The 27,544-nt window shown below is 40.3% G+C and overlaps 2 protein-coding genes across 2 annotated transcripts in view; one reads left to right on the plus strand and one right to left on the minus strand.

Moving 5' to 3' along the window:
* arhgap9 (Rho GTPase activating protein 9) overlaps window positions 1–1,812 on the plus strand; it is a 37,970-nt gene extending 36,158 nt beyond the window's left edge. Inside the window, 2 exon segments of the mRNA XM_077603776.1 lie at window positions 1,192–1,377; window positions 1,527–1,812. Coding sequence (XP_077459902.1) covers window positions 1,192–1,377; window position 1,527 — 187 coding nt within the window. The 3' untranslated portion in view covers window positions 1,528–1,812.
* Window positions 1,813–3,119: 1,307 nt separating this feature from the next.
* Window positions 3,120–27,544, minus strand: part of LOC144075802 (zinc finger E-box-binding homeobox 2) — a 34,644-nt gene continuing 10,219 nt past the window's right edge. The window contains exons 2-8 of the mRNA XM_077603206.1: window positions 11,161–11,440; window positions 7,458–7,672; window positions 7,190–7,380; window positions 6,997–7,108; window positions 4,860–6,196; window positions 4,395–4,578; window positions 3,120–4,331 (exon numbers count right to left, since the gene is read on the minus strand). Coding sequence (XP_077459332.1) covers window positions 3,817–4,331; window positions 4,395–4,578; window positions 4,860–6,196; window positions 6,997–7,108; window positions 7,190–7,380; window positions 7,458–7,672; window positions 11,161–11,440 — 2,834 coding nt within the window. The 3' untranslated portion in view covers window positions 3,120–3,816. The remainder of the gene's footprint in view (window positions 4,332–4,394; window positions 4,579–4,859; window positions 6,197–6,996; window positions 7,109–7,189; window positions 7,381–7,457; window positions 7,673–11,160; window positions 11,441–27,544) is intronic.

Here is a 27,544-nt window from a genome sequence, read left to right on the forward strand (position 1 = left end):
GATTCCCCTTACAAACCCCCAAAAAACCTTACAAACACCGTACGACTCGTACGGTGTTTGTAAGGTTTTTTGGGGGTTTGTAAGGGGAATCATAATCATTTATAAGGGCAGTTATCAGCAGAGGTTGACAGGTATGCATCATACAGCGCTGCATATAATGAAATGGGTGAAATATCATTCAACAAAGGTGCTCTTAAATGAGTCAAAATGGTCAAAAGTCTGCATTTTGATGGCCAACGTTTACAATAGGTCCAGAAAAAGACTTGGACTGGCTTGGAGAGTTTGCAACAGGGGTCCTCGAGGGCCGCTGTGGGTTGGGCCAGCATTTTTTTTTCTAAACATCCAGCACAGACTCGGTCGGACTCAGTTGAAGCAACGGGGGTTGGGCTGCAAGAAGCACCTGACGGCAATCCACTGATTGCACTTGAAGGACACTAGTATTGTGGAAAGCTTTGCTCTTTATGAAAACCTACATTTTGTGGAATAGTTTGAAATGAAAGCTTAGTTTTATGGGATGCTATGCCTTTACATCAAATCAAAAGCCTTTAGTGTCATCATCATACCTGTCAACCTCTGCCGATAACTGCCCTTATAAATGATTATGATTCCCCTTACAAACCCCCAAAAAACCTTACAAACACCGTACGACTCGTACGGTGTTTGTAAGGTTTTTTGGGGGTTTGTAAGGGGAATCATAATCATTTATAAGGGCAGTTATCGTACGGTGTTTGTAAGGGTTTTTGGGGGTTTGTAAGGGGAATCATAATCATTTATAAGGGCAGTTATCGGCAGAGGTTGACAGGTATGTTAGTCAATAGGTTTATTTAGTGTAGTCACTAGAATAGAATTGTGCATAGCCTAGTGGAAATTTCCATCATGACACCTATTAGTTAGGGGCACGTCATCTACCATGACACGCCCATTTCTTTGTTCACATTTTCCCACCTAAAGTTTGTACCTATGTCACATGACCTTTTGTCAATAAAACTGGTGGATCTGTTGGGGGCAGGTGGGGATTCAAACTGGTCAGGCTGAAGGTTAGTATATCTACTGGCGCTGACTACTCTGACTCCCTCCTTCAGCTGAAGCTATTTAAAACTCATCACGGCTGACTGTGCTTCCTCTAATTCGAAGTTATTGAATGTTTATCGATTAATTCCAACATTAACCACGTGCTTTTGCGTCCCACAGCGTTTTAGATCACTCCGACAGCAACCGCATGACGACGCAAAACATCGGCATCGTCTTCGGCCCGACTCTGCTCCGTCCCGAGTGCGACAACGGCAACATGGCGGTCAACATGGTCTTCCAAAACCAGGCGGTGGAGCTCATCCTCAACGAATATGACAGCATCTTCGCCAGAAGATCCGCCTCTTGGTGAGACTCGGACCCCCCTCCCACTCCCTTCTACCGTTCAAAGAGATAACGGGGCGAGACATGTGGTCGCCATATAAAAGTTATATCGTCAAACAAGCCCCGTTTTTAGCTGCCATACTTTTTTGGTTGCCTTTGCCTTTTGACTGCAGATGTGGAGCGCAGCTGTCACTTCTCCCTTGAAATTCTCCTCGACTGAAGCCGAGCCAGTGATAAATGGTCCCCAGGCCCCCCCGCGCTAGACCACCTTCTTCTTCTTTCTCTCTGGATGCCACGAAAACAAGCCGACTTAACGCGACGAAACCGTCCCACTGTGAAACACATGCGCCCCCCCACCTTTCCCGTACGTAGAGACAACGCAACGGATCCGACTTTGGATTATTTCATTTCCTGGAACCATTTGGTGAGAATACGATAATCACCGATTCAAACGTGAATTCACGACATTTTCAAAGCGTATATTTTTGGGGAGAACACGTGTGTATTTGACGCAATTCTAAATGTCAATTAGACATGTTGACAATTAATAGCTAACATTTTCTTAAGACTAAAAGGATTGGATTACCGTATTTTCTCGCATATAGGCCAAATTTGTCGCCCAAAAAAATGATGACTGAATCAAGGGTACGGCTTATATGCGCATAAATTAGACTTGACATGCCCGAAACTGCAAGGTGACAAGCACAAAACGCCATAGCACAAGACAATGCGGTAATTTATTTCAAAATAGAGAAAAGATCAACACATAAGACGCTAAACAAGATTTATTTTGACGTCTATGAATGAAATTCAAGACAAAAAATAAACCGTATCTTGCATAAAACGTGAAAAAACTCACTTACTCGTGCCTGCCATTGCTCGCTCAGGGCGCGATAACAAACTAGACCGCTACAGACACACTTCCTGGTTGTACTGCTCATGTGACTTCCTTTTTTAATTTGTCTACGTGCAAGCAACACCATTTCGGAATGTTCAATCCTGCAATCAATTTATACAGTATCTCAGAAATGCCATGTGCGATAATTTTTCTCACGATTTTCCCTTCAAAGTAACAAATTTCTACTCTCTATTAAAACCATGAATATGGAGGTGAAAATTATGCCTCAAGGGGCGGCTTATACGAGAGAAATTGTAAAATTCAACCATTTTAAGGGTGCGGCTTATATGCAGATGCGGCTTATATGCAGATGTGGTTAATATGCGAGAAAATACGGTACTTATACTTTTTTTTTAGCCAGCACCCGAATAATTGGAATTTGAGCCTCCAATTTTACGCACGGTACTTCTGCAGTCGTCAAAATACTTTTCCAAATCCTTAACTTTGCCTTTCAGTGTTCACTACTTTCACTCCAAGTGCCAAGTGGGCCGCCATGTTCCCTTTTTGTTGGTCTAGGGTTATATTTGTGCGTCTATGTCCACCTTCAGAGCTTCTACTTCCTGTACGCTGTTCGGACGGACCTTTTTTTTGGATGACTGCAAACAAGTGTGCACATGTACATATGTGAAATAGCCTTTAGCGTTTGTCCGCTACGATGTCGTTGTAGCAGTTCTTTATGTTCACTTTGATCCCTTTTCAAGTGTTGTGAAATCACATGGACCTCTTTCTTGTCCTAATAAAAGACAATCATTTTTGTCAATTAAATCTGTATTTTGGTTTTGGGCTAGTAGCGTGTCTGCGTGCTGTCCTTCGATTGGTAGGTGACTCGTCCAGGATGAACCCAAGACCACAGAGAACAGGAGCGGTAGAGTGTATGTACAATTTATTAAACATATGCACATACATGCAAACCAATACATTGTCATTTTTTTTTAAATTTCGTATGAAAAATATGACAAAAATACTGACTGTTACATATGTATTGTACTTTTTAGGTGTGCGTTGCGTGGGCAGGGAAGACGTCAGTTGCATAGCAGAACCTGCTGATGGAGATAAGATGCTTTTGGGTGGTGTCACATGACACAAATGAGGCACTTTGCGAAAGAGGAAGAGGAGAAAAAGACAAAAAGGTGCGGCCAATGACGACCTTTTTTTTATGTTCAGTCATTGTGATACGTTAGCTTTGGGGAAAAAAAGTCATGAGTGTATTTGGTCATTTGTCTATGTGCCATTGGTTGGACTGGCGACCAGTCCGTGAGCCGAGATGGGCTCCGGCTCAACTGTGACTTTGACAGACAAGCGCTATTAAAAAAAAAAAGAATTAAAAAAGACATTAGATAAAAAGTCTGGGATATTTGAGTCACGTTTGGCTTGGTCATGCAGCCGTGTGGTTTCTTTGGCGTGTTAACTCAATTGCTGCCAGCACTTTCTGTTCAAATGGCTTAGACATCTCTTTTACACTGAAACATGATGGTGGACTGCCAGCCACTCTAGTTTCAAATGGATTGGACGCCCGCCGCCATCCGTGGCGGGATATGTACAGCTTGCTTTGGCTTTTAGAGCGCTCAACTTTGTATCTGGGGTAGATCGGTTATATCCAGGCTCAGTTCACATTTTTCCAGGTCTTCGTTCTTAACCTGAGGGCGGGGGTCCCAGGGCTCGGCCCCGTCCGGGTGTTTCCCCCCAGTGTTACCTCCGTCCACTGGCGTTTCTTGGCTTACCACTTCTCCTTGGGGTCTTTTTTCCGGGTCTTCTTCGTCCTCTTTGGGAGCCTCGAATGCGCCGTCCAGACTGGCGTCACTGAGGAAGGACTGCGGGGTCTGCGTGTCCTCGGCGGACAGGGCGCTGGTCTCCCTGTGCAGGTCACCGTGGTCGGGGTCCTGGTCCTGGTCTTGGTCCTTGCTGCAGTAAGCGTAGCGGTGGTTCATGTGCTGCGAGTACGAGCCGGAGTGCGAGAAGCGCTTGCCGCACTTGTCACATTGGTAGGGTTTTTCCCCCGAGTGGAGGCGGCTGTGCTCGATCAGGTGGTGTTTGTGCTTGAACGCCTTGTTGCACACTTTGCACTCGTAAGGACGCTTGCCTGCAAGGCACAAAATGGCCGTTGTCTTTTGATATTTCCAAGAAACATTACCGAAATACCAACCTGTGTGTTCGTATTTGTGTCGGAGCAAAGAGCTGCTTTTCTGGAAGGTTTTTTCACAGATGTCACAAGCGTAAAGACCTTCTTCCGTCTTCTTCAGCCTTTTGCGTCCTAGTCCTCCTTCGCCCTCCAAGCTTTCGTCCATCATTGAGAGGTAGTCTAGGGCTCCCCGGTTCAAGACCTCGCCCTGCAAGTACGAACAAAAGGGTCCACTTGAACCTGCCCTTGATTTGTCACCTAGAATCCACTATTGCCATGACCAGAACAACCCTAACCCAAGAAAAACTAAGACTTTTGAGACACAAAACCGAGACTATAGACCAAGACCTTCTAAATTTAAAAAAAAAGACCAATCTTGAGTCTTAAAACCACAACCCCAATGCCGTATGGGTAACTTACACACCAGCCAGTGGATTCCAGACTAGGATTGTTTGTCTTACCTGAATGGGTGGAAAGAAAATCTCTTACCATGAGTGCTTGTCTCTCCTGGTGGAGTTTCTTGAACGTCGCCTCCGACTCCGCCTCCACCATGTAAGCCAGGGGTGAGAGAAATCCCGGGCTGATGGGTGACGGGTTAAAAGGGAGATGTCCGATGCCGTCGTGCCCCGCGAAGCCCAAACCAGACTGGCTAAAGAAGGGGAATCCGTTGTATAAGGAGCCCGGGAACATGGAAGTGCCGTGTGCTCGATAGACGGGGTGAGGATGTAAGGATTGGTCAGAAAGTCGACTCGGCCGTTTGGTCCGCTCTTCCGTCTTCTCCCTTTTGGCGGAAATGCCATTGACGTTTCTTTGGTCTGCGAATTGCTTGCGCACAGAAAGATCCAGAGGTTCATTTTGAGAACGGTTCGGAGGTGTGGAGCGTTCCGTTGGAGGGCCGCTGAGGTCTACGCCGAGAGGAGAACCCAGGGGTGGGAGTCTTCTTCTGGCGTGAGGAGACGACAATTCGGAAGTTTGGCTGGCACTGCCATTCTCCTGGTTAGAAGAGTCCAAGTTGTCGTGAGGCGAACGCAGCCCGACCATAAATTGCTGAGGTACCGAAAGCCACTTCCGTACCGGGGATTCGTTTCCAGAGGCACCGTTGGTGACATCGTTTGTTTTGCCCATCTCCGACCTGGGTAGGAATAAAGGTGGAAAGTGGTGGTCTTTGTCGCGAAGACCCTCGGCTGCATCCACGGCTTCTCGGTTCATCTTACAGTGGTAGCGTTCGTGCTGCAGGAGGACCACCACGTTGGGGAAAACTTGTGAGCACCACCGGCAAGGCACGCCGAGGACCCCCGTTTGACGAGCCGGCGTCTCTTCCCTCGTAGCCCCCTGATCGGGAGAACCCTTACTGTCGGGACCATCTCCATTCCTGTCAATGTCCTCGTACTTCTTCACCTCCCTGTGGAGCATCTCCTGCAGCATTTGCTCAAACTTGGACCCAGACTCCAGGTAAGGCAACAGGGTGGTCCCTTTCAAGATGCTGGCTCTCAGGGAAAGCTCCGCGGAGGAGCTGCAAAGGGAAGCTAGCTCTGAGGTCCGGAAGCTGTAATCCTGGACTAAATGTTGGGAAGGATCCTCCGGTTTCCTTCCCGCGGAGAGCTTACTACCCTCTTGAACTTGCATTGCTAAAGGAGAGCCCTTGATGTTCCTCTCCCGCCTGGCGGACGGAGATGCTAGATAGGAGTGCTGGTAGGAGTTTTGGCTATGTCCGTTAAAGCTTGTTCCTCCAATCCCAAGGCACTTTTTGCTGCTAAGGTGGGAACTGTAGGAACCCGAGTGAGAGAAGCGTTTCTTGCAGTTGGCACACTCGTAGGGTTTTTCTCCTGTAGGTGACAGACAAAAAAAATGATAAATTGATCACTAGAATAGTACGGGATGTACCGATACTTTTGTTTTTCCCTAATAGTAGACCTCGTTGACAAAGCGCCTATCATCGTAGGTTAGCTTGATTTTAGTGTTAGCATCATAGGTTAGCTTGATGTTAGCCTTAGAATCATAGCTTAGCATAGGTTTGACGAGCCGGCGTCTCTTGGATGTTAGCGTTAGCATCCTAGGTTAGCTTGATGTTATCGTTAGCATCATAGGTTTGCTTGATGTTAGCATTAGCATCATAGGTTTGCTTGATGCTAGCATTAGCATCATAGCTTAGCTTGATATTAGCGTTTGCATCATAGCTTAGCTTGATGTTAAACAAACAATGAGGAAAACTTAAAAAAGAGAATGTGTGAATAGAAACAATGAAGACAAAAATATATATTTTTAACAGAAACAGTTGCCTTTCCTTTCTTTAAATAAGAATTTATTTTTTATAAATTAAAATGCTGGAAAGAGAGAATTTGGACAATTTCATGACAAAGAAAGTCATTAAACAAATTCATTTTAGAAATTATTCATTAATAATTGCCCCTTCATGAAAACGTACTTTTTTTTAAAATTAGAACTTTATTTCATCCTGTATTCGGGAAGACAGACACAGAAGACATTGTAGACCTAGGTAAAAAAAATGTGGCCTTCGTCAATGTTATGTGACGGTACAGATGAAACTGACTCATTCATTAGCTTGAATCATTAGTTTTGCAAACGTATTGAAAAGGTTACAAGCTATGTTTGCTTTCTGCCTCACCACTGTGAATGCGGAGATGCTCCTTCAGGTGATGTTTATACTTGAAGGCCTTTCCACACTGCAGACATTTGAACTTCCTGGTCTCCACGGCCTGATTCAAGGTGACGGCGCTCTAAAAAAGTTGACAGCCCGGCGTCACCGACGGCTTTCGTCCTCATTTGCACTTTTTCCGCGACCTTTGCCGTCCACAAACCTTGTCCTGCACTTGGTGAAGTGCCAAATGTTGCTCCAATTGCGCCCTATGGGGGGCAGTGTACCCGCAGAAGGGGCACGCCATGTGGGTCCGATCCCTCTCCTGGCAGTATTTGATGTGGTCCCTCAGAGAAGCTCCATGTTGGTAAGTTCTTTGGCAAAAAGGGCAAGCCTGCAACCTCCTCCTGGTATCTGAGGTAATGACGAAAAATGCTATTTACTCATCATATGTTATTACATGTGCAATGGCTTTTTCCCCATGATCTGACCTGCTCCCCCTTCAGGTGATAGATGCTGGACTCCCGGGGACCACATGGCAGGGGGCAGGTCCTCGTGCGGCCCACCACCCTGCAGACGGTGGACGGCGGTCGTGCCGTTGCGGCCCAAGTGGTCCAAAAGGCTGCCGGATGTGGAGGCGTTTCTCAGCTTGGTGAGGAACTCGTAATGAGCCAAGTCGTCTAAGTCCACGTTGGAGTCGGAGCTCCTACCTGGAAGGGGTGTGTAGAAAAGCATGCTTATTTTCAAGGTTTTTGACCCATTATGACTTTATCGTCATTGTTACAAATTCAACGAAAATCCCTTATCGGTAAATCCGAACGAAACAGTTAGAACATGTGGGGCCCCCTGGGTTCAAATCTAGGTCGGTCCACCTGTGTGGAGTTTGTATGTTCTCCCCGGGCCTGCGTGGTTTTTTTTCGGGTACTCTGGTTTCCTCCCACATTTCAAAGACATTCATGGTAGGCTGATTGGTCGCTCTAAATTGACCCTAGGTATGAGTGTGAGCGTGAATGGTTGTTTGTCTCTGTGTGCCCTGCGATTGGCTGGCCACCGATTCAGGGTGTCCCCCGCCTCTGGTCTGAAGTCAGCTGGGATAGGCTCTAGCACCCCCCGTGGTTCAGGAAATTAGATAAATTAGAGCATCATATACTACAGTGGGGGGATACAGGGCAGGCTGCCATTGCAGGTGCTCCAGAAACTGTGAAAATTACAAAAACAATGAGAAGGAGGCGGGGCTAATTATATTAAAAAAAGCTTTTAAAAAGAATTACAAGTTAAGCCATTAAGTCTTGACTACAAGTGTCAATTATTCAAACGTTGACATTAAAGAGAGCCCTTTATAGCGCAAGAGATTATTTGTGGTCATTTTTTTAAAACAGTTAAAAAATATTAATAGTTCTAGTGTTATATTTACAACTATGTATAAACGTTTACATAAAAAAATGTTAAGAAAAGCTACATTAACTAAATTAGAAAAAAAAACAGAAATAATTCTCCCCATAGAATTGAACTCAATGCAAGCCAGGCCTGCAAGGGTTAAAAAAAAATCATGCATGACAAAGTTCATGAAAACAAAAAATAATAAATCAAAACAAATAATTATCACCAAAATTAAGACTTGGGCATGTATGTTCATTTTCCTTATTTTTCACTCATTGCCCGACACAATGCGCCATCAAGGGTTAACATGACAAGGCCTACATTCGTGCATGTAAAAATACACTTTTACATCAACCTAAAATTGCCTCGTGACCCAAATTGTCTATCGTCGAAATCGGCCATGTATTATTATGCCATATATTTTATGCCTGGGCATGAAAAAACACTAGCGCTTGACAAAAGGCGGCGTCACCCTCCATCCTCGCATCAAAGAGGTGACGTTGTGGCTGCGACGCCAGGCCTTTCCCTTTTTAATCCCGGCGAGATGAAAGCCTCACGCGGCGGGCGCCGACTCAGCGGCCGCTCGTGTGATTTTGGCCCGGCCCCCGCCAAAAGACACGGCGGAGTTTTTACAACGCCCGACCGCACGGGCTCGGTCCCCACGCCACATAAAAAAACATCTCCAAATTTGCCAACATCTGTAAACATTTGAAAAATCCTCCTCTAAGTGGCCCGCGAGCCAAGACGACTGACTGGAGATAGGAGGCGCCGTCGCCCCTCCGCGGACGTGTGGCTACTCCAAAGGACGCTTAATGGATATATTCACGCAAACAGAACATGCCGGAAAAGTGGTGCGCACATGCCTCACAGTCAAGAGGTTGTGGGTTTGAATAGCAATGGGATTTTTTTTTTACTCTAAATGAGAACAAGCTATGCAAGTTGGATTTTGAATACATTGACAAGAACTGATTACAAATACAGACTGCAGATATGACAGACAAGAACTGATTACAAATACAAACTACAAATATGACAGACAAGAACTGATTACAAATACAAACTATAGATATGACAGACAAGAACTGATTACAAATACAAACTACAGATATGACAGACAAGAACTGATTACAAATACAAACTACAGATATGACAGATAAGAACTGATTACAAATACAAACTACAGATACAAAATATTGTATTCAAACAATGATGTCATACGTCATTTTTTAGATTAGATTAGATTAAATTGTATTCATTCTGTACTGGGGAAACCATCATGTGTTAATCTATGGACTGATTTTCTCAATGTTTAGCGCCCGACGCTAATTTTTATTTTTAAATATGTTTTGCCGATTCTGAGCTGATGTCAGAATTTGGCATCCAGTAAAATATAATTATTAAATTGCTCTAAATGAGAACAAGCTATGCAAATTGGATTTTGGATACATTGACAAGAACTGATTACAAATACAAACTACAGATATGACAGACAAGAACTGATTACAAATATACAAACTACAGATACAAAATATTGTATTCAAACAATGAGTCATATTTCAAATTAGATTAGATTAAATATTATTCATTCTGTACTGGGGAAACCATCGTGTTAATCTATGCACGAATTTTCTCAGTGTTTAGCGCCCGATGCAAATTTTTATTATTATTTTTAAATATGTTTGCCAATTCTGAGCTGATGTCAGGATTTGGCATCCAGTAAAAAATAATTATTAAATTGCTCTAAATGAGAACAAGCTATGCAAATTTGATTTTGGATACATTGACAAGAACTGATTACAAATACAAACTACAGATATAAAATATTGTATTCAAATGATGTAATACGTCATATTTCAGATTACCGTATTTTCACGACTATAAGGCGCATTTAAAAGTCTTAAATTTTCTCCAAAATGGACAGGGTGCCTTAGAATGCAAGTGCCTTATATATGGAAAAAAACTTAAAATGTGTCATTCATTGGGGGTGCGCCTTATAGTGCAGTGCGCCTTATAGTGCAGTGCGCCTTATAGTGCAGTGCGCCTTATAGTCGTGAAAATACGGTAGATTGGATTCAATTTTATTCACCCCGTACTCGGTAAACCATCATGTGTTAATCTATGGATAGATTTTCTCAGTGTTTAGCACCTGATGCTAATTTTTTTTTTAAAGATGTGTTTTGCCGATTCTGAGCTGATGTCAGAATTTGGTATCCAGTAAAAAAAAATATTAAATTGAGCCATTGTGGCTTAAGAAATGCTCTTTTTACACAATGCTGTGTTGCGAAATTGTCCCACTCAGCAGACATGTTCGCCAAGGTCAAAAAGGTCAACGGTACTGAAAAAGGCTACTACGGGATTTGATCCAATCTAGTGACAAAATCCAATACTGTCCGATACTCCAAAAACTGATCCTGAGAATCCCTATTTAGCACTCCTAATATTAGTGGGCCTGGAGGAAGAACAAAAAAGGGGAGTGTACTTACATCATAAGGCAGATATGACATGACAACGTGACCAATTTAAAAAAATATTACACTTCAACCAGGTCACACGCTCATTTCAAAATATTGAGTTTCCTGCCGTCTGTTAAATATCACCAAAAAATGCAGATGTGTGCAGAAGTTTTTCCAATTAGCTCAATGATTTCTTAATGATTTATCACCTTATTATTGGTGGATAAAGAAGAATGTGAAAAGCACATGCACTTCACCCCCATTTCATTTGCTTTGTGAGCGTCTGCGACACTATTTACGCACAATTCCGCCCACTTGTCTGGATGCTGGCCCAGATAAAATCATGTGATTTATTGTCAACTTACAGTGCATCCTCAGTGATCCTTGCTCCCCCTCCCCGTCGGTGGCAAATGCGGCGCCGCCGCCACCGCCGTCGTCTGTGGCCTCGGACTCCGGCTCCACCTGGGCCCAGAATTTCCTTCCGTCGGACAGGGCGGGGCTGCCGGACTCCTCCGTGGCCTCGCTGGGGGTCCGGCTAGTTTTATCCGGGCTCTCCCGGTAGCACCGGGGCTCCACCCCCCAGAGGCCCACCTCATCTTCTCCCTCGGACCCCGGTGAACCCAGAACTTGCTCGGCGTCCACTGCGAGGAAGAATTTGAGAGGTGAGATAAGTCAACGTAGATGACATATGCTCCTGAATACCAGGAAAATAATGTTGTCTAATCACATTTATTTTGAAATTGCCCAATTGAAATGCTGTAAAAGCAATTTGATATCATTGGAAAGCTCTGAATGTCTTCTGTAGAGGACAAAATGCGATTGGATGCACTGGGTGGGAGATATTTGGGTTTAGAAATGTCCTCTACAGAGGACAAATTTCAACTACTGGTAGTGAGGAGGCTATAAAAAACATTCATCACTAACAAAAAGTAATACAGCAATAGAACAATTCAATGTATTATACGGTAATCCCTCGATTATTACGGTTAATGTAGACTAGACATAAACGAAAAACTGTGAAGTAGGGTCACCCCTATTAAAAAAAAAAACAAAAAAACAATTTTTTTTACTACTTTTTTTTGGTAACAAGTGGAAGACGGGGGCGTGGCTTACGCTTGCGAGTTTTAGCGTGGGTTTCACATTTTTATGAACTTTAAAAAAAATTAACCCCCCAAAATTTCCCCCAGAAAAAAAAACGCAATGTAGTGAAACCACGATAGTTGAAGCCGCAATATTCGAGGGATTACTGTACACTGATAAACTTTTTTTTCATTTTGAAATCTCTATCTTTCGTGGAAATTGTGCTCATATGTGCTGTTATAGAAAATAACGTGGGTTGGCATTTCGCACCTTGAGCTATCAATCACGATTTGGCAGACGACATCATAGAGAAGTGAAACCAAACAAGGGAAAAACACACACACAAAAATTAAAAGGCCATTTGTAAGTACTTAACTTTTGTCCTATACGGGTAAAAAAAGGCTTCATTTGTTTTCAATTTTGTATTTTTTGTTGTTGGCTTATGTGCCAACAACAAATATTTTTAAACAACCACAAAAATTATCTCCATTTATGAAAGAATCATAGCGTTCACGGATTGGCTGCATTTATAAACGCAGCTAATGCATTTATACTTCAAATAAGATAAACATTGCTGACATTTTTTTCAAGCATTTCACTGTGCTTTTAATACACATTTCGGTTATATTGAACACAACTGTCTGCTTTAAAAAAAAAACGTGTGTAGGCAAAAGTGCACCCTAAACTGATGACCAAAGTAAATTCTTCAAAAGCGAGGGATCTGAAATGGAACGAGTAGAAGGCAAGATAAATAGTGCTGTAAAGAAAAACTATCATTTAAAGTTGAATGGCATCTTCCACATTTTCCCATGCTGAAGACAATAAATGACAATCACAAACATATGCTTGGGATTTTAACAGTTGGTTCTTGTTTCTGAGGCCTCCATGTCCCCGATTTGATTGGCAATATCCAATCGCGAGCGAGTAATCACAGCTAAATGTAGCGAAAAAGCACTCTGGATTGACGCTAAGCTACTGTCTGAAGTGGGGAGTCATCTGTCGTTACATTTTTTTAAAAAAAAAACTTGTTGAAACATTCCTCCTTTAGCCAGAGAGTTAGTTGTGGAAGAAAAATGCCTAGCAACAAAATATCACTGATTCAGTTTTTTCTTGTTTGTCTTATCAACGTATCGAATAGCCATTCGGCAGATGACTTCATCATTTCTGAACAACTTGCAGTCAAACTTGTGTTTGTAATCAAACTACTTGTGTGAAGTCAAACTATGTGTGCGTGTGGGTCTAGTACAGGGGTGCAAAACTCGGTTTGCACCACGGGCCACATTAATGCCAACCACTAGATTTCATTTTGAGTCTCAGTTTTGGCCAGATTAGACCCCCTGGCGGGCCAATTCCGGCCCACGGGCTGCGGGTTTGACACCACTGGTCTAGTATGTGTCATCATTTATCTTCAAACTACACAAGGGACTAAAGATGGAAATTAGCACTCGCCTACAATCTTACATATTTACCTATATATGTTCATTAACATGAATAGATTAGATTCGATTAGATTAGATTAGATAACTTTATTCATCCTGTATTCGGAAATTTTCATTGTCACAGTAGCAAGAGGGTGAGAATATATACACAGGAAAAGACATTTTAGACATAAATAAGTTAATAAATAAATAAATTACATATAGAAATAAATGTATATATAAATAAGCGTGTTGCTGATATATATATATATATATATATATATATAAATATATATAAACAAATATGCATGTTGCTGAAATATATATATATTTCAGCAACACGCTTATTTATTTGTATTTGTATATTTATTAATTTATTTATATATGTATTTATTAACTTATTTATTACCATTTTTTTATGTCTAAAATGTCTTTTCCTATGTCTGTATTGTCACCCTCTTGCTACTGTGACTATATATATATATATATATATATATATATATATATATATATATATATATATATATATATATATATAAAATGAAACAAACCCAAAGCCAAACTTAATCATCTTAACTCTGTTGACAACACTAATAACCACCAATAGCCAAAGTATACAGTCTATTCAAGTATCTGAGCAATGTAACATTTATCTTTAAAGATTTTATTAATTTTATTCACAAAGATTGCACACACTTGTTACATTGCTCATTTTGGGATGGCCACCGACTGCTTGATAATAGGCCGAAATTAGAAAAAGGCCGGCCTAAACCAGGAAGACAACGAAAGGAAGAGCAATTGGAAAAATTAAAAAAAAAATACAGCTGGCACACCTGATCCAATCAAAGCCAGCTGGCACATCGAACTGCAACAATGCAAACAACTATGAAGAATCTTGCTTCAATACTTGGATATTTCAATACATTGGATATTTTTGGTGATGCCTGTTTTGTTTTGACTTCTTTTTTTGGAGGAATGTTATGCCTTTTTTCCTTGGGATCTGATTGGAAGTGACCAGCATGGAAGATGCCATCTAAAGCTAAGTTCTGAATCTTCAATCTTTTCTCAGACACATGCAGCTATGCTATTGAATACAATGCCGGACATCCAATGCATTTTGCACCTCAATTGCTGTCATTGGCAGCCAGCCAATGCGTTATCTCGTGTATCCACCCACAGATTTCTTCCAAATTGGAATCTTTATGTGCATTTGAATTCATAGAAGGCTGTTTGTTATACAGTAGACGTTTGTGCCAGCACTTCCAGTTTAAATGGATTGGACGTCTATTGCTGTCAATGGAAATCAATGAGTGTGCTTTCTACAGACCAAATCATGTTTTTTTTTTGCAAGGTAGCCACATCAGATTTACTCTCAACATGTTTAATCAATTTTCCCATAGAAAATAACTAAATAGAAATTATTCTATTCCTGCCCTCTGAAAAAACACCCCAAAAAAGGATATTACAATAGAAAAACATCTTTTTATTTGGTCTAATTCACCACCTACTCACAAATTAACAACTACTTATATAGTGGTTATGATCTTCAATATTCTGACATTCACTTAACCCTTTTAATCACATGACATACAGCAGCATGCTGAACACCAGCCATCTCATACATGAATTTCATATTTAATACAGAAAATCCAGTTGAATTAAATTCACTTAACAAAGAAGTGGCACGAGCCTTTTTCTAAAGAAACTGCTTTCATGTTGTTTAACCTAATGGATACAATACCTGAATAACAAACTGTCATTTGCATTCTGAGTGCCATATATTACTATGCATTTCATATTTGATTATGTGATTTATTTAATAAGGGACAGCATATATTTACATTCATGCTAATGAACATATATATGTATATATATATATATATATATATATATATATATATATATATACATATATATGTAAGATTGTAGCTGAGGGCTAATTTCCATTTTTAGTGCCTTTTTGTGTAGGTTGAAGATAAACGATGACATTTACTAGACACACAAATGCCTACGTAGCACAGTTTTAGACAGCGTTGTGATCGCAATTTTGTTCGCCCAATAGTCAGGCTTTAAGATGATTGGCCAAGAGGTTCAGAGACGGGATATGCTAATTGGTATGGAGTTCCAGGTATGAAGAAAGAAGGTGCTTTGGCTAATTTAGCACTCTTATTTTTTGAAGGGAACTACACATTCACCTTTAGACCCAGCCCTTGTTGATGTGTTGGAATTTTTTGGTACAAAATCTTGCAGTGGAGGAGGAGCTTTGTGTTGGAAGATTTTCTAAACTAAGGTGGCATCTACATATTTGACAGTATTGTCCCAGTTTAGGCGTTTATTTGTGTTTTTTTAATATTTGGTGCGTTTTTGGCTTTCTGTCCAATACTTTTAGAGCTTGATTATAAATGGTTTCAATTGGTTTTAGTGTTGTTTTGCAGGTTGATGACCAACTTGTTAGGCAGTAAATCATGTGATATGATCATTGTGTCAAAATATAGTTATGCTGTAAAGCACATGTGTCAAAGTGGCGGCCCGGGGGCCAAATGTGGCCCGCCGCATCATTTTGTGTGGCCCGGGACAGTAAATCACGAGGGCCGACTTTCTGTTTTAGGATCAAATTAAAATGAAGAGTATAGATGTATATTAAATTTCCTGATTTTCCCACTTTTAAATCAATAATTGTAATATTTTAATCCATTTTTTCTGTGTTTTTAGTTCAAAAATCATTTTGTAAAATCTAAAAATATATTTTTTAAAAGCTACTCGCGTATTCTTGTATCTCAATTATTTAGCTTTTTATTTGGCTGTAATTTCCCAAAGGTGATTATGAAACGGTTAAAAAGAATCCGCGTCAATAAAGCGACTGTAAATTTCAAGCTTGGTAGCAATTTTACTGATGCACAGCCACCAGTAGATGGCACTGATGCACAATTTGAAATCTGACCAGCTCAGTTTTGTGGGAATACGTTGAGATATTTTCTGTTAAAGAAGGAAGTCATAATTCATTTAACTATATATGTACATATGTACAAGAACACGTGTCAAAGTGGCGGTCCGGGGGCCAAATCTGGCCCGCCGCATCATTTTGTGTGGCCCGGGAAAGTAAATCATGAGTTCCGACTTTCTGTTTTAGGATCCAATCAAAATGTAGAGTATAGATGTATATTAAATTTCCTGATTTTCCCCCTTTTAAATCAATAATTGTAATTTTTTAATCAATTTTTTCTGTGTTATTAGTTCAAAAATCATCTGTAAAATCTAAAAATATATTAAAAAAAGCTAAAATAAACCTTGTTTTAGATCTATAAAAACTGAATATTCAGGGCTTTTAATCTAGTTCTTTTAATCCATTTATTTTTAAAAAATCTAAATATTATATCTAAAACGTTAAATCAAGTTGACGTTAAAGCGGCCCGCGAACCAACCCGAGTCTGACACCCTTGCTGTAAAGGGTTCAATTGTGTATGAATTCAGGCATCCATGTTTATTTATCATTTTCAAGAAAACTACTTCTCATTTACCCCACTTAACCTCTCAAAAAGGACGCTTGCCGTGCACCGTATGTTCACCCTCACCTTCCCGCTACCATAAATTCAAATTAACCTGCCTCAACCGAGCAGGAAATGAACGGGAAAGCGTTTTTTTCGTAGGCGCCCTCGGACGCCGACGGCTGGCCCCCGAGAAGAGAACGAGTCTGTTCCGGATTAGTGTAAAATTGGCTCTAATTTCCCCCCGCCATGACAGTGAATGACACCGGGCCATTTGAAGCCGCACCGCGCCGGCATGGCTTTCATTATCTGCCTTGTTGATTTATTTATTTGGATGGCGCGAGCATCCTTCAAAAAAAAGCTGCTTCTTTTGTTTGGCCTTTGAACGGCGCAGGAGGTTCCAGTTTGTGTGCGAAGGTACAAAGGAGTCGTTCCTTCGCTCGATGGTGATCAATTCCCGCAGTGCAAAGATGGTAAACACCAAACAACGCGTCGTCCAGAGCGTTTTAACACGCAGGGGAAGACCGTGACTCATCATCTGAGAGTGCTTGAGCAACGTCTCCATCACGTGATGTCAATGAGACTATTTTTTAACTAAATTTAATGCAGTTTTCCTCTCGGGGGGGGAATCTGGATGGCATGTGATTGGTCGTGGTTTGAAATTTTTTTTGTGGAGCTGGTAAGATAAAATTAAAGTGTGGAAATCTGTATTTTTTTGTGTGGAGGAATGATTTTTTTTTCTTTTGAATTTTTAAATGCAGCAAAGCAATTTATGTTGAGGTCAAGGATTTTTTGGGGGATTTTTTTACGGTTCTTCACGTGGGAATTGTTGATGACGGGTGACGTTTATTTTGCAATACGTGCATGAAATAGCGTTGCAATCATGTGGTAAGCAATAATGACAATGACTTTTTGTTTGTTTTTTAAGTGATAACAACTGAGGGCTATGTTTATCAGGGTAAACATTAAATACTTCTTTGCAGTTGTGGATTGATAAATGTGAATTATTATTTTGAACTAGATTTGAATCTCTACATAGTCATATGTGAATAATTCCTTTCAATTTTGCTGCATTTTTTACTACCGGTTATTTTGTTACATAGTTGCTGCTTTTTTAATTTTTATTTATTTTGTGGCCACGTTGACTACATGAAAGAAGCCTGGAAACTTTGACTTTTAAACTAAGATCATTTTGGATACCCTAAAAAAATGGAATAAAAATACTGTAGAAAACTTGCTACTTAGATGTTTAAGATTTGATATAACTTGTTCACTCTTTAAAATATCTCTGTTGTTTACCATAAAAAAGTTTGTATTATTTAAAACAATTTATTTACCCTTGTGCTTTGAACTATTTAGCATTTTACATTTATATATTGTAAACAGACCTAAACATGCTCATTTAAAAAATGTTTCTCTTTAAAAGAAATATCATTTTACACAAGCTAAGCAAACTCTTTAAACACCCTTGATTTTTTTAATATGACATACACTAAATAACACATTCACATTTTTCATCACAATTTTAAATGTGATCCAAAATGTCCCATTGCAGATTCAAAATAGCAACAACAATTAAAATGCTTATTCTCCCAATCAACAATTTATTGCACTTTATTTTCCCATCACTGCAACACATTTTTCCATTTTCCTTTCCAAATCTGCTTTTTATAACCTTTTTTTCACAAAACGAATTATCTCCTTGAGCGCTAACCTCAACAAACAACGTGCAAAGCTTTCCCCGATGACACGCTATGATCCATCTAATGCCTGCTTGTAATTAACATATCTTTAATTCAACACAAACCGTGACGGCCTCGTCGCCATCTGAAAAATGTCAACTTTCCCTTTTTTGGGGACTCAATAATTCATCGCACGAGGGTCACGGACACCCACACACACCCCAAAAAAACCAAAACGTTGCTAGATGGTGAGATAAACGGGTCTTGGGAGAACACCTAGCACCCCCGAAATATCTTGGCATTTGTGGAAAATGAACAATATGAATCACTTAACATATATTTTGTAAAACGACATTAAGAAATACTCACCGCGGTCTCCCGTTGAGTCATACATGCCGTCTAACATTGCTACGATGACTCAGACTCAGACCTCAACCAAGAACTAACACCTCCCACCTGATCGCCATCTTAGCATTGACGCTAGCTTTGAAATTTGAATAGCCCCGCAACAGTGCCAAATAACCTTTTCGCTTTGTTGTTGCGCTAAAATAAAAACACGCTAACGCTTCTAAAGGCTATCATTTGCGTGGCAATGCACTCGTTGCTCCTCTTTGGCGGTTACCCCACGTTGGAATGTGTTTAAATCCAACGCGGCCATGTTTTATAGATTATCCTAAGAACCCTAAGAGGAACACGGCCTAAAAATGACACGCTAACCTGTGGGAAAGTGATGTTTTTTAAGCGCGCTGTCTCTGTTTTTTTTTTTCTTAAGTGCATTTCTGTGGCGAGAGAAGAGGAAGCACACACATTCTTGTCTAATGACATATCATAATAGCCACAAACACATTGACATGAGGATCCCAGGCAAGCTAACCAGAGACTCCTGGCTAGGTAGCGACGGCCACCCAAAAGAAAACAAACCCGTAACGAGGGATGCTGTGTTAATACGTATCTTTTCAAAATCAGGAAATTTAATATACATCTATACTCTTCATTTTGATTTGATTCTAAAACAGAAAGTCGGCACTCATGATTTACTTTCCCGGGCCACACAAAATGATGCGGCGGGCCAGATTTGGCCCCCGGGCCGCCACTTTGACACATGTGCTCTAAGAAGACGATGAGTGAGCCAGAAGTAAAGTTAGACAAAGAGATAAGAGAGCGAGACATCAAAAACGGACTCCGACCGACTCTTTCCCGCAAAGCTAAAAAGATTAAAAAGCATGCCAAAGCCACGCTTTATTTTAGAAGTCCCGCTCATTAGCCGATACTGAAGCACCGCCGCTATCGCTGAGATCTCCGCTGTCACTGTTGGGCAAGAACGACAATTTCAAGGCGAACCAAAGACACAATCCTTATTGTTTCGGTTTTTTTCTCCTCGTATCGGGCTAACCAAAGTGTACGACAAAATTAATTGTAAACCAGCATGTTTTTGAGTCGAAATTTGACACAAAAGGGCAAGGACGGTAGCGTATTTTGCTGTTTAATATACGTCCCGCCCCTCCCATTTAATATACCCGGGTATATTAAACGGCAGGGGTATATTAAATGGCGCGCAAACGAGAAGGTACGATTCACTACACACTTTTTATGCCGTGACGGGGTGCATTAACGTTTTGCAGACTAAAACTACTTACTGCTCAGGTTAAAACTACACTGCGCCTTTAAATGTGATGCGCCTTATAGTCGTGAAAACACGGTACTTACTGCTGAATAAAGTCTGACTTGGAATTTTAATGAACTTAAGTATCTAGAATGATGCCCCCATGAACACCATACAAATCTTGCCAATAAAGCTGAGTTGCCGTTTAATATACCCGGGTATATTAAACGGCAGGGGTATATTAAACGGCAGGGGTATATTAAATGGCGCACAAAGGGGATGCTCAAAAAAGCAAAAATCATTTAATATACCCGGGTATATTCAACGGCAAAATACGGTATGCAGAAAAGGAATCCAAACCAAAGGTCATTTTAAAAGATTAAATTGTACAGATGGACGATTTTTCTACTGCCGATAATTTCCTAATAGAGCAAATTACATTTAATATCCTGCATCCGTATTGACATATCCTGGTGGAATAGGACGGGAATCACTTGACTTTAGCGATTATGAAATGTAATTGGAGTCATGAGGGCAACAATGCCGATGCATTGTTCGGTCCTATTTGTAAAATTTGGATTCAAAAGGCGAGTTGCTCAAACTTTCCCCCACTTATTTTGTTATTCAAGTCGTTATGTCAACGTAGAATCAAAACGTGGTTTGCGTTCACTGCCGTTGACGAATATACTTGTCAGTTGCTTGTTTACGTGCGGCTAATATTGAGATTATTGGGATTTTTGAGGGTCATTTGGAATTTATCACATGCATCCTGGATTGTAAATTTATCGGGATGTTCATTTCGCGCAGCAATCGGCGTCATATCCTCGCAATCTTGCAACTTTTCATTAACTCGCGTATTCTTGTATCTCAATTATTTGGCTTTTTATTTGGCTGTAATTTCCCAAAGGTGATTATGAAACGGTTAAAAAGAATCTGCGTCAATAAAGCGACTAAGTTTCAAGCTCGGTAGCAATTTTACTGATGCACAGCCACCAGTAGATGGCACTGATGCACAATTTCAAATATGACATCAGTCTGTTTTGTGGGAATACGTTGAAATATTTTCTGTTAAAGAAGGGAGTCATAATTCATATAACTATATATGTGCATATGTACAAGAACACGTGTCAAAGTGGCGGCTCGGGGGCCAAATCTGGCCCGCTGCATCATTTTGTGTGGCCCGGGAAAGTAAATCATGAGTGCCGACTTTCTGTTTTAGGATCAAATTAAAATGAAGAGTATAGATGTTTATTAAATTCTCTGATTTTCCCCCTTTTAAATCAATAGTTGTAATTTTTTAATCCATTTTTTTCTGTTTTTAGTTCAAAAATCATTTTGTAAAATCTAAAAATATATATTAAAAAAGCTAAAATAAACATTGTTTTAGATCTATAAAAAACTGAATATTCAGGGATTTTAATACAGTTCTTTTAATCCATTTATTTAAAAAAATCTAAATATTATGTCTAAAATGGTCCGGCCCACGTGAAATCAAGTTGACGTTAAAGCGGCCTGCGAACCAACCCGAGTCTGACACCCTTGTACAAGAATATATATGGTCCCGGATAATTTACTTCAGTTTATATTAGTCCGTAAAATCTGCAGTACGTGACAACTCGTTAGTGAGAGTAACAAAAAGGTCAATCCATTTTTTTTTCAAGGTGTGAGTGAAGTGGCGAGCAAACGACCTTTGTGGTTGTCGCGCATTTTCCTTCCGAGGCTTCCTGTGTGCTGCCGTGGGTTTTGCGAGCGCACATTTCGGTGGTAACGGATCAGGTCTTGGTATTTGGTAGAACCTCAAAAACAGGTGACTCCGACTCGCGTGCAAAAATGTGTTCGGGACATCCTTACCACAAAATTACCATAATAGAATATTACCATACCTGTCCACCTCGCCCACTTGCTTCCCTAATTAATGATTGCAATTCCCCTTATTAAGCAATAAAAAATAAATGTACAAATGCAACACTGCACATATTTTCTCAAAAAGGGTGTACTTAAAAATCTAAAATTTTCTCCAAAGTGGACCGGGTGCCCAATCAGTATGTACTAAATTCAAGATTTTGTAGATGTCGTTGTATGACGCTGATAGCTTGACTGTTTGGGTACATTGCTAACTGACACGCTATAGTTATATAGTGAAACGGCGGAAGTGACTGACCTTTTCGGTTTTACAAAAAAAGTACTTTAAAAAGCAAAAAAAAATCCCATACAAAAGTTGTTATACGGCGCACACAATTTGAAATGATCTGAAAATGTATAAAATACGGGAAAAATGTATAAATTGAGACAAGATTATGTAGATGTCGTTGTATGACTCTTACAGCTTGACTGTACATTGCTTGCTGACGCGCTATATTTATATAGTGCATATCATGCTTAAAACATGACAATATTAGCAGTCGACGATGACGTTTTCGTATGCTAGCAATGACCGAGACGAGCTGGATCAGAGTCGAAATGGGTAAAACGAGATCGATTCTACAAAAAATGTACTTTAAAAATCCGTACAAAAGTTGTTCTACAGTGTACACGATTTGAAATGACCAAAAAACGTATAACATACGGGAAACGTATAAATTGACCGGTATGTATTACAAAAAACAGTTTGTGTCATTTCTGATCGATGACCAACATTTAGTAGATTAGAATTTTATTTCATCCTGTATTCGGGAAATTTCCTTGGTTGCAGTAGCAAGCACAGACACAGAAGACATTGTAGACCTAGCTAAAAAAACTGGAGCCACACACACTGCAGACTGAGACGGATAGACTTATAAACTAAAACCGCGACTTGCGCTATTTATGCTTCATTTTCCCATCGAAAGATGCCAGTCATCTGAATTCTAATCTAATTCCGTATAACCTATAACATGTTAGCAGGACTTTAAAGTTAGCATGTTGAAAATAGCACATTCCAACAACCGGAATCCAAACAATATCAACATGACGCCCGACCACGTAGGCACCATATGAATAGAAACCTGGCCCACCGCAGTCGGCTCGCCATTCTCCAAACGGGACCCAAAAAAGAGCCCAAGGCACGTCTATAGCGCGCAAAGAATTGGCCCCGGGCCCTCCACGTCGGCCCGCGCTGGTTTTCTGAGGGACCGAGCCAGGAATGCGCAGAGGGACCCGCTCGCAAAAACCACACGATGAATCAAAAAAGCGAGGCTCCACTTCATTAGGCTGCTGTCATTGCAAAAGGCTCTCACACGGCACTCTATAAATACCCGCCGTCCAAATTTGTTTTCCTTCTCCAGTTTTTTGCTTTACACATGAAAATGCTCAGGGACGGCTTTCTGATGTGGCCAACCGGGGGTGGGGGGGACACCATGATTCGTCCCTTTTGTATATTGAAACATTCTCTGACAAGCGTAGAAAAAAAATGGTTCTGAAGTTGTTTTAATCGAGGGTGCAGGCTAAAAAAAAAATACAAAAAAACGCTTTGAAATGACACGCTGTGGGATTTGGTTAGTTCAAGTGCGGCCGCCTCGACTGGGAAAAATGTGTCCCGCTGGCTTTTGTCTTATTTAAATGTTTGTAAATAAAGAGCGTTGGATCAGAGTGTTTTTTTTTTTTTAAAGGGACGATTAAGTGCTCATTAAGTGGAACATCACTGGGTTATTTACAACACGTGTGCACGCGGGGGGACGGAGACAACAATGGGGAAGCGGTTGAAAGGAAGAAGGGGACATTGACTGCCGTCCTCATGTGACTTTGGTTCGGGGGACTGGGGAAGGGTTGGGGGGCGCAGATGGGAGGGACAGTGTGCATGGAGGGTGCCCTCGTCTGGTTCATGTTGGATGTTGCATCCGAGGATGGCAAGTTCCTGTGTGACCCCGCTGACCTCGTTGCAAAGGTCAACCAGGGCGTGACAAAAACAATGTCGTAAATTTTGAATTTATTTGATTGAATTACGTCATTTGATGAAAGTGATTTTGTTTATTGTTTAGTTTTATGCGGTGAAATGCATTTTTTTTTTTTTTTTGCGTTAAAATAAGTCAATTTGGGACAATTTGGATTTGGCATAAATAATTTACGACATTTTCCTTTTATGAGAATGGGATTAATGCGGTCAAATGCACTTATTTTTTTTGTTTGTTTTGGTTTTTTTTGCATTAAAAGAAGTCAATTTGTGACCATTTGGATTTGGAATAAATATTTTACGACATTTTCCTCTTATGAAAATGGGATTAAGAGTAGTGCACAATGCGTTTTTAAAAAAAATATATTTCTTTTTTGCATCAAAAAGTCAATTTTTGACCATTTGGATTTGGCATAAATATTTTACAACATTTTCCTCTAATGAGAATAAGATTAATGCGGTCAAATGCACTTATTTTTTTTGTTTGTTTTGTTTTTTTTTTGCATTAAAAGAAGTCAATTTGTGACCATTTGGATTTGGCATAAATATTTTACGACATTTTCCTCTTATGAAAATGGGATTAAGAGTAGTGCACAATGCGTTTTTAAAAAATATATATTTCTTTTTTGCATCAAAAAGTCAATTTTTGACCATTTGGATTTGGCATAAATATTTTACGACATTTTCCTCTTATGAAAATGGGATTAATGCGGTCAAATGCGTTTATTTGTTTTGTTTTTTTGCATTAAAAAAGTAAGTTTGTGACAATTTGGATTTGGCATAAATATTGTACGACTTTTTCCTCTTATGAAAATGGGATTAATAGTAGAGTATAATGCATTTAAAAAAATAATAATTCTTTTTTTGCATCAAAAAGTCAATTTGTGACTATTTGGATTTGGCATAAATATTTTACGACATTTTCCTCTTATGGAAATGGGATTAATAGTAGTGCATATGTATCTATAATGTGGATATAGATTTAAAATCCTTATTCTACTGATTATTCTGTAATTGAATGATTTTCTTTAATCCAGTTTCACTGTCAAAATAACAATAATAAACCCATTTTTTACACCTAATCTTTATTTTTTTTTATCCAGTTCCAATCCGCCATCCCATAACTTTACTCTAAATCTCTTTTAATAAAAACTCCACATCCCCTTCTTTAATTTTCAGGAAGCTTATTTAATGAGCGTATAACAAGCACACTTTTTTATGGTCACGCGGCATTGATTTAAAAAATGACATTGAGTTAAACATTTAGTCACTTTTGTCTGAATACAATTGAATATGCCAATTGTGCGCGCACAGGCTAGCCCGTTGTCCTAAAATAAAACTTCATTAAAGTTCTAAAGAAAAACGGGTAGGCGGCAAGACTTTTCAAGGCGACATACTCGCCGTTTCCGACGGCGGGAGCGCGAGAATGGACGAGGGGTTTTGAAACTATAAGCATATTCGAGTTGTTGAATGTGTTTTCGGTTCCCAAATGTGATTATGAAACGGTTAAAAAGAATCTGCGTCAATAAAGCGACTGTAAATTTCAAGCTCGGAAGCAATTTTACTGATGAACAGCCACCAGTAGATGGCACTGATGCACAATTTCAAATATGACATCAGTCTGTTTTGTAGGAATACGTTGAGATATTTTCTGTTAAAGAAGGGAGTCATAATTCATTTAACTATATATGTACATGAACACGTGTCAAAGTGGCGGCCCGAGGGCCAAATCTGGCACGCTGCATCATTTTGTGCGGCCCGAGAAGGTAAATCATGAGTGCCGACTTTCTGTTTTTGGATCAAATTAAAATGAAGAGTAAAGATGTATATGAAATGTCCTGATTTTCCCCCTTTTAAATCAATAATTGTAATTTTTAATCCATTTTTTCTGTGTTTTTAGTTAAAAAATCATTTTGTAAAATCTAAAAATATATTTAAAAAAAGCTAAAATAAACAATGTTTTAGGTCTATAAAAAACTGAACATTCAGGGCTTTTAATCCAGTTCTTTTAATCCATTTAAAAAGAAAATCTAAATATTATATCTAAAATGGTCCGGCCCACGTGAAATCAAGTTGACGTTAACGCGGCCCGCGAACCAACCCGAGTCTGACACCCCTGGTTTAAGAGGATCTTTGATGTGTATCAGAAGAGGAAAGCGGCCTCGCGACTGGGACGACAGTAATTTTAAGTCGAAGCAGAAGGCTGGCCGACTTGCTGCCTTGTTGGCTGGCTGGCTGCCTGCCTGCCTGCCTGCGGGCTTTGATGGCGCTGGCCGTTTGAAGTGGTTTTCCGAGGGGGGGGGGGGGTCGGCGCTAGGGTAACGGGGCGGCGTACCATGTCGGCGGGACGGGGGCCCCCACCGGCGACGGTGATGGGACAGGGACCGAACGAACGAGGAGAACCCCTCAGCTCAACGCGTCGATAATGAGGATCAAAACTAGCGTTTAAAAAAGGAAATATATAACGACGGCCCTAAAGAGTCGATGCAGATGGCAGAAATTGGAACGGATGACAAAAGAGTAGAGATGAAAAGCAGAAATGCTATTAAAAAGTCCAAAAAAGTGTAGAAAGGAGGCGGTTGGGGGACGATGGAAGAAATCAAAGTGGCACGGAAAGGCGTCCACGCTCGGTATGACGTCTGGACACGGTCGCACCTCCAGTGCGGGTATGTGGGGGTGACGTATTTGCCGTCAGATATGCTGCCCGGTGGTCTCGTGACTGCCCCCCCCGAACCCCCTCCGCCCCGCCGGCCGACCAGCCAGCCATCCCCCCGGCAACGTTGGACGCGCAAACCATATAATCATAAGTATGCGCTTTTCCCCCCGCCGAGGTATCGGAGTATGCCACAAAATGGAAAAAATGGATTTGGTACAAACCTCAGAAATGTTATTGGACGCTTCGCCCTTTCATTTTCAAGGATCGGTGTTTCATTTTGAAATTAAACGCCTCCTCGGGCTAAATGCGAGCTATACGTTACCAAAACAAGCCTGCCAACATTAGATGCGGTTTTGCAGAAAGAACTTTTTCATATGGGAGTTATTCGAAAATACTGTCGTCAATGGCGGACCATGAGTTAATGATCATGTGATGAGGTGAGGGAATCCCGCTAGGAAACATTAGCGATGTTCAATTTCAGTCTGCATACTCGGATGCTCTTTTTACACTCTCGAAAGCTCATTTTCGTTAGCACACGCCGCTAACAGTCATTTCCCAGAATGCTTTTCATGCCGCAGAAAGTATCTTAAATTTTTAACTAAAATGATTACATCGCTTTAACCGATAGGGTTTTTATGGATAGTATGTTTTTTGCAGAAATACAATTTTTGTTGTTCTGAAAGACTACTATTTTTTTTTCAGTAAAACAAATAAAAAAAATACTGCAAAAATACTAGGTACTATTTTTCTCTCCTTTTAATGCAAAATAAAAGTGATTTTTTTCGTCTTTATAATCAAGACTTTTACCCCAAAATAGTTTTAGTATTACTCTAGTAAAGTATCAATATAGTAGTATTTACTATTACTATATTTTCTTAAAATTAAAACCTTTTAAACAAATGATTAGTTGTCATCAATAAAAAAAAAAAAAAAAGTAAAAAAGAAAAAATATT

Source organism: Stigmatopora argus, chromosome 6 (assembly GCF_051989625.1).
Source record: "Stigmatopora argus isolate UIUO_Sarg chromosome 6, RoL_Sarg_1.0, whole genome shotgun sequence".
Classification (NCBI taxonomy): domain Eukaryota; kingdom Metazoa; phylum Chordata; class Actinopteri; order Syngnathiformes; family Syngnathidae; genus Stigmatopora; species Stigmatopora argus.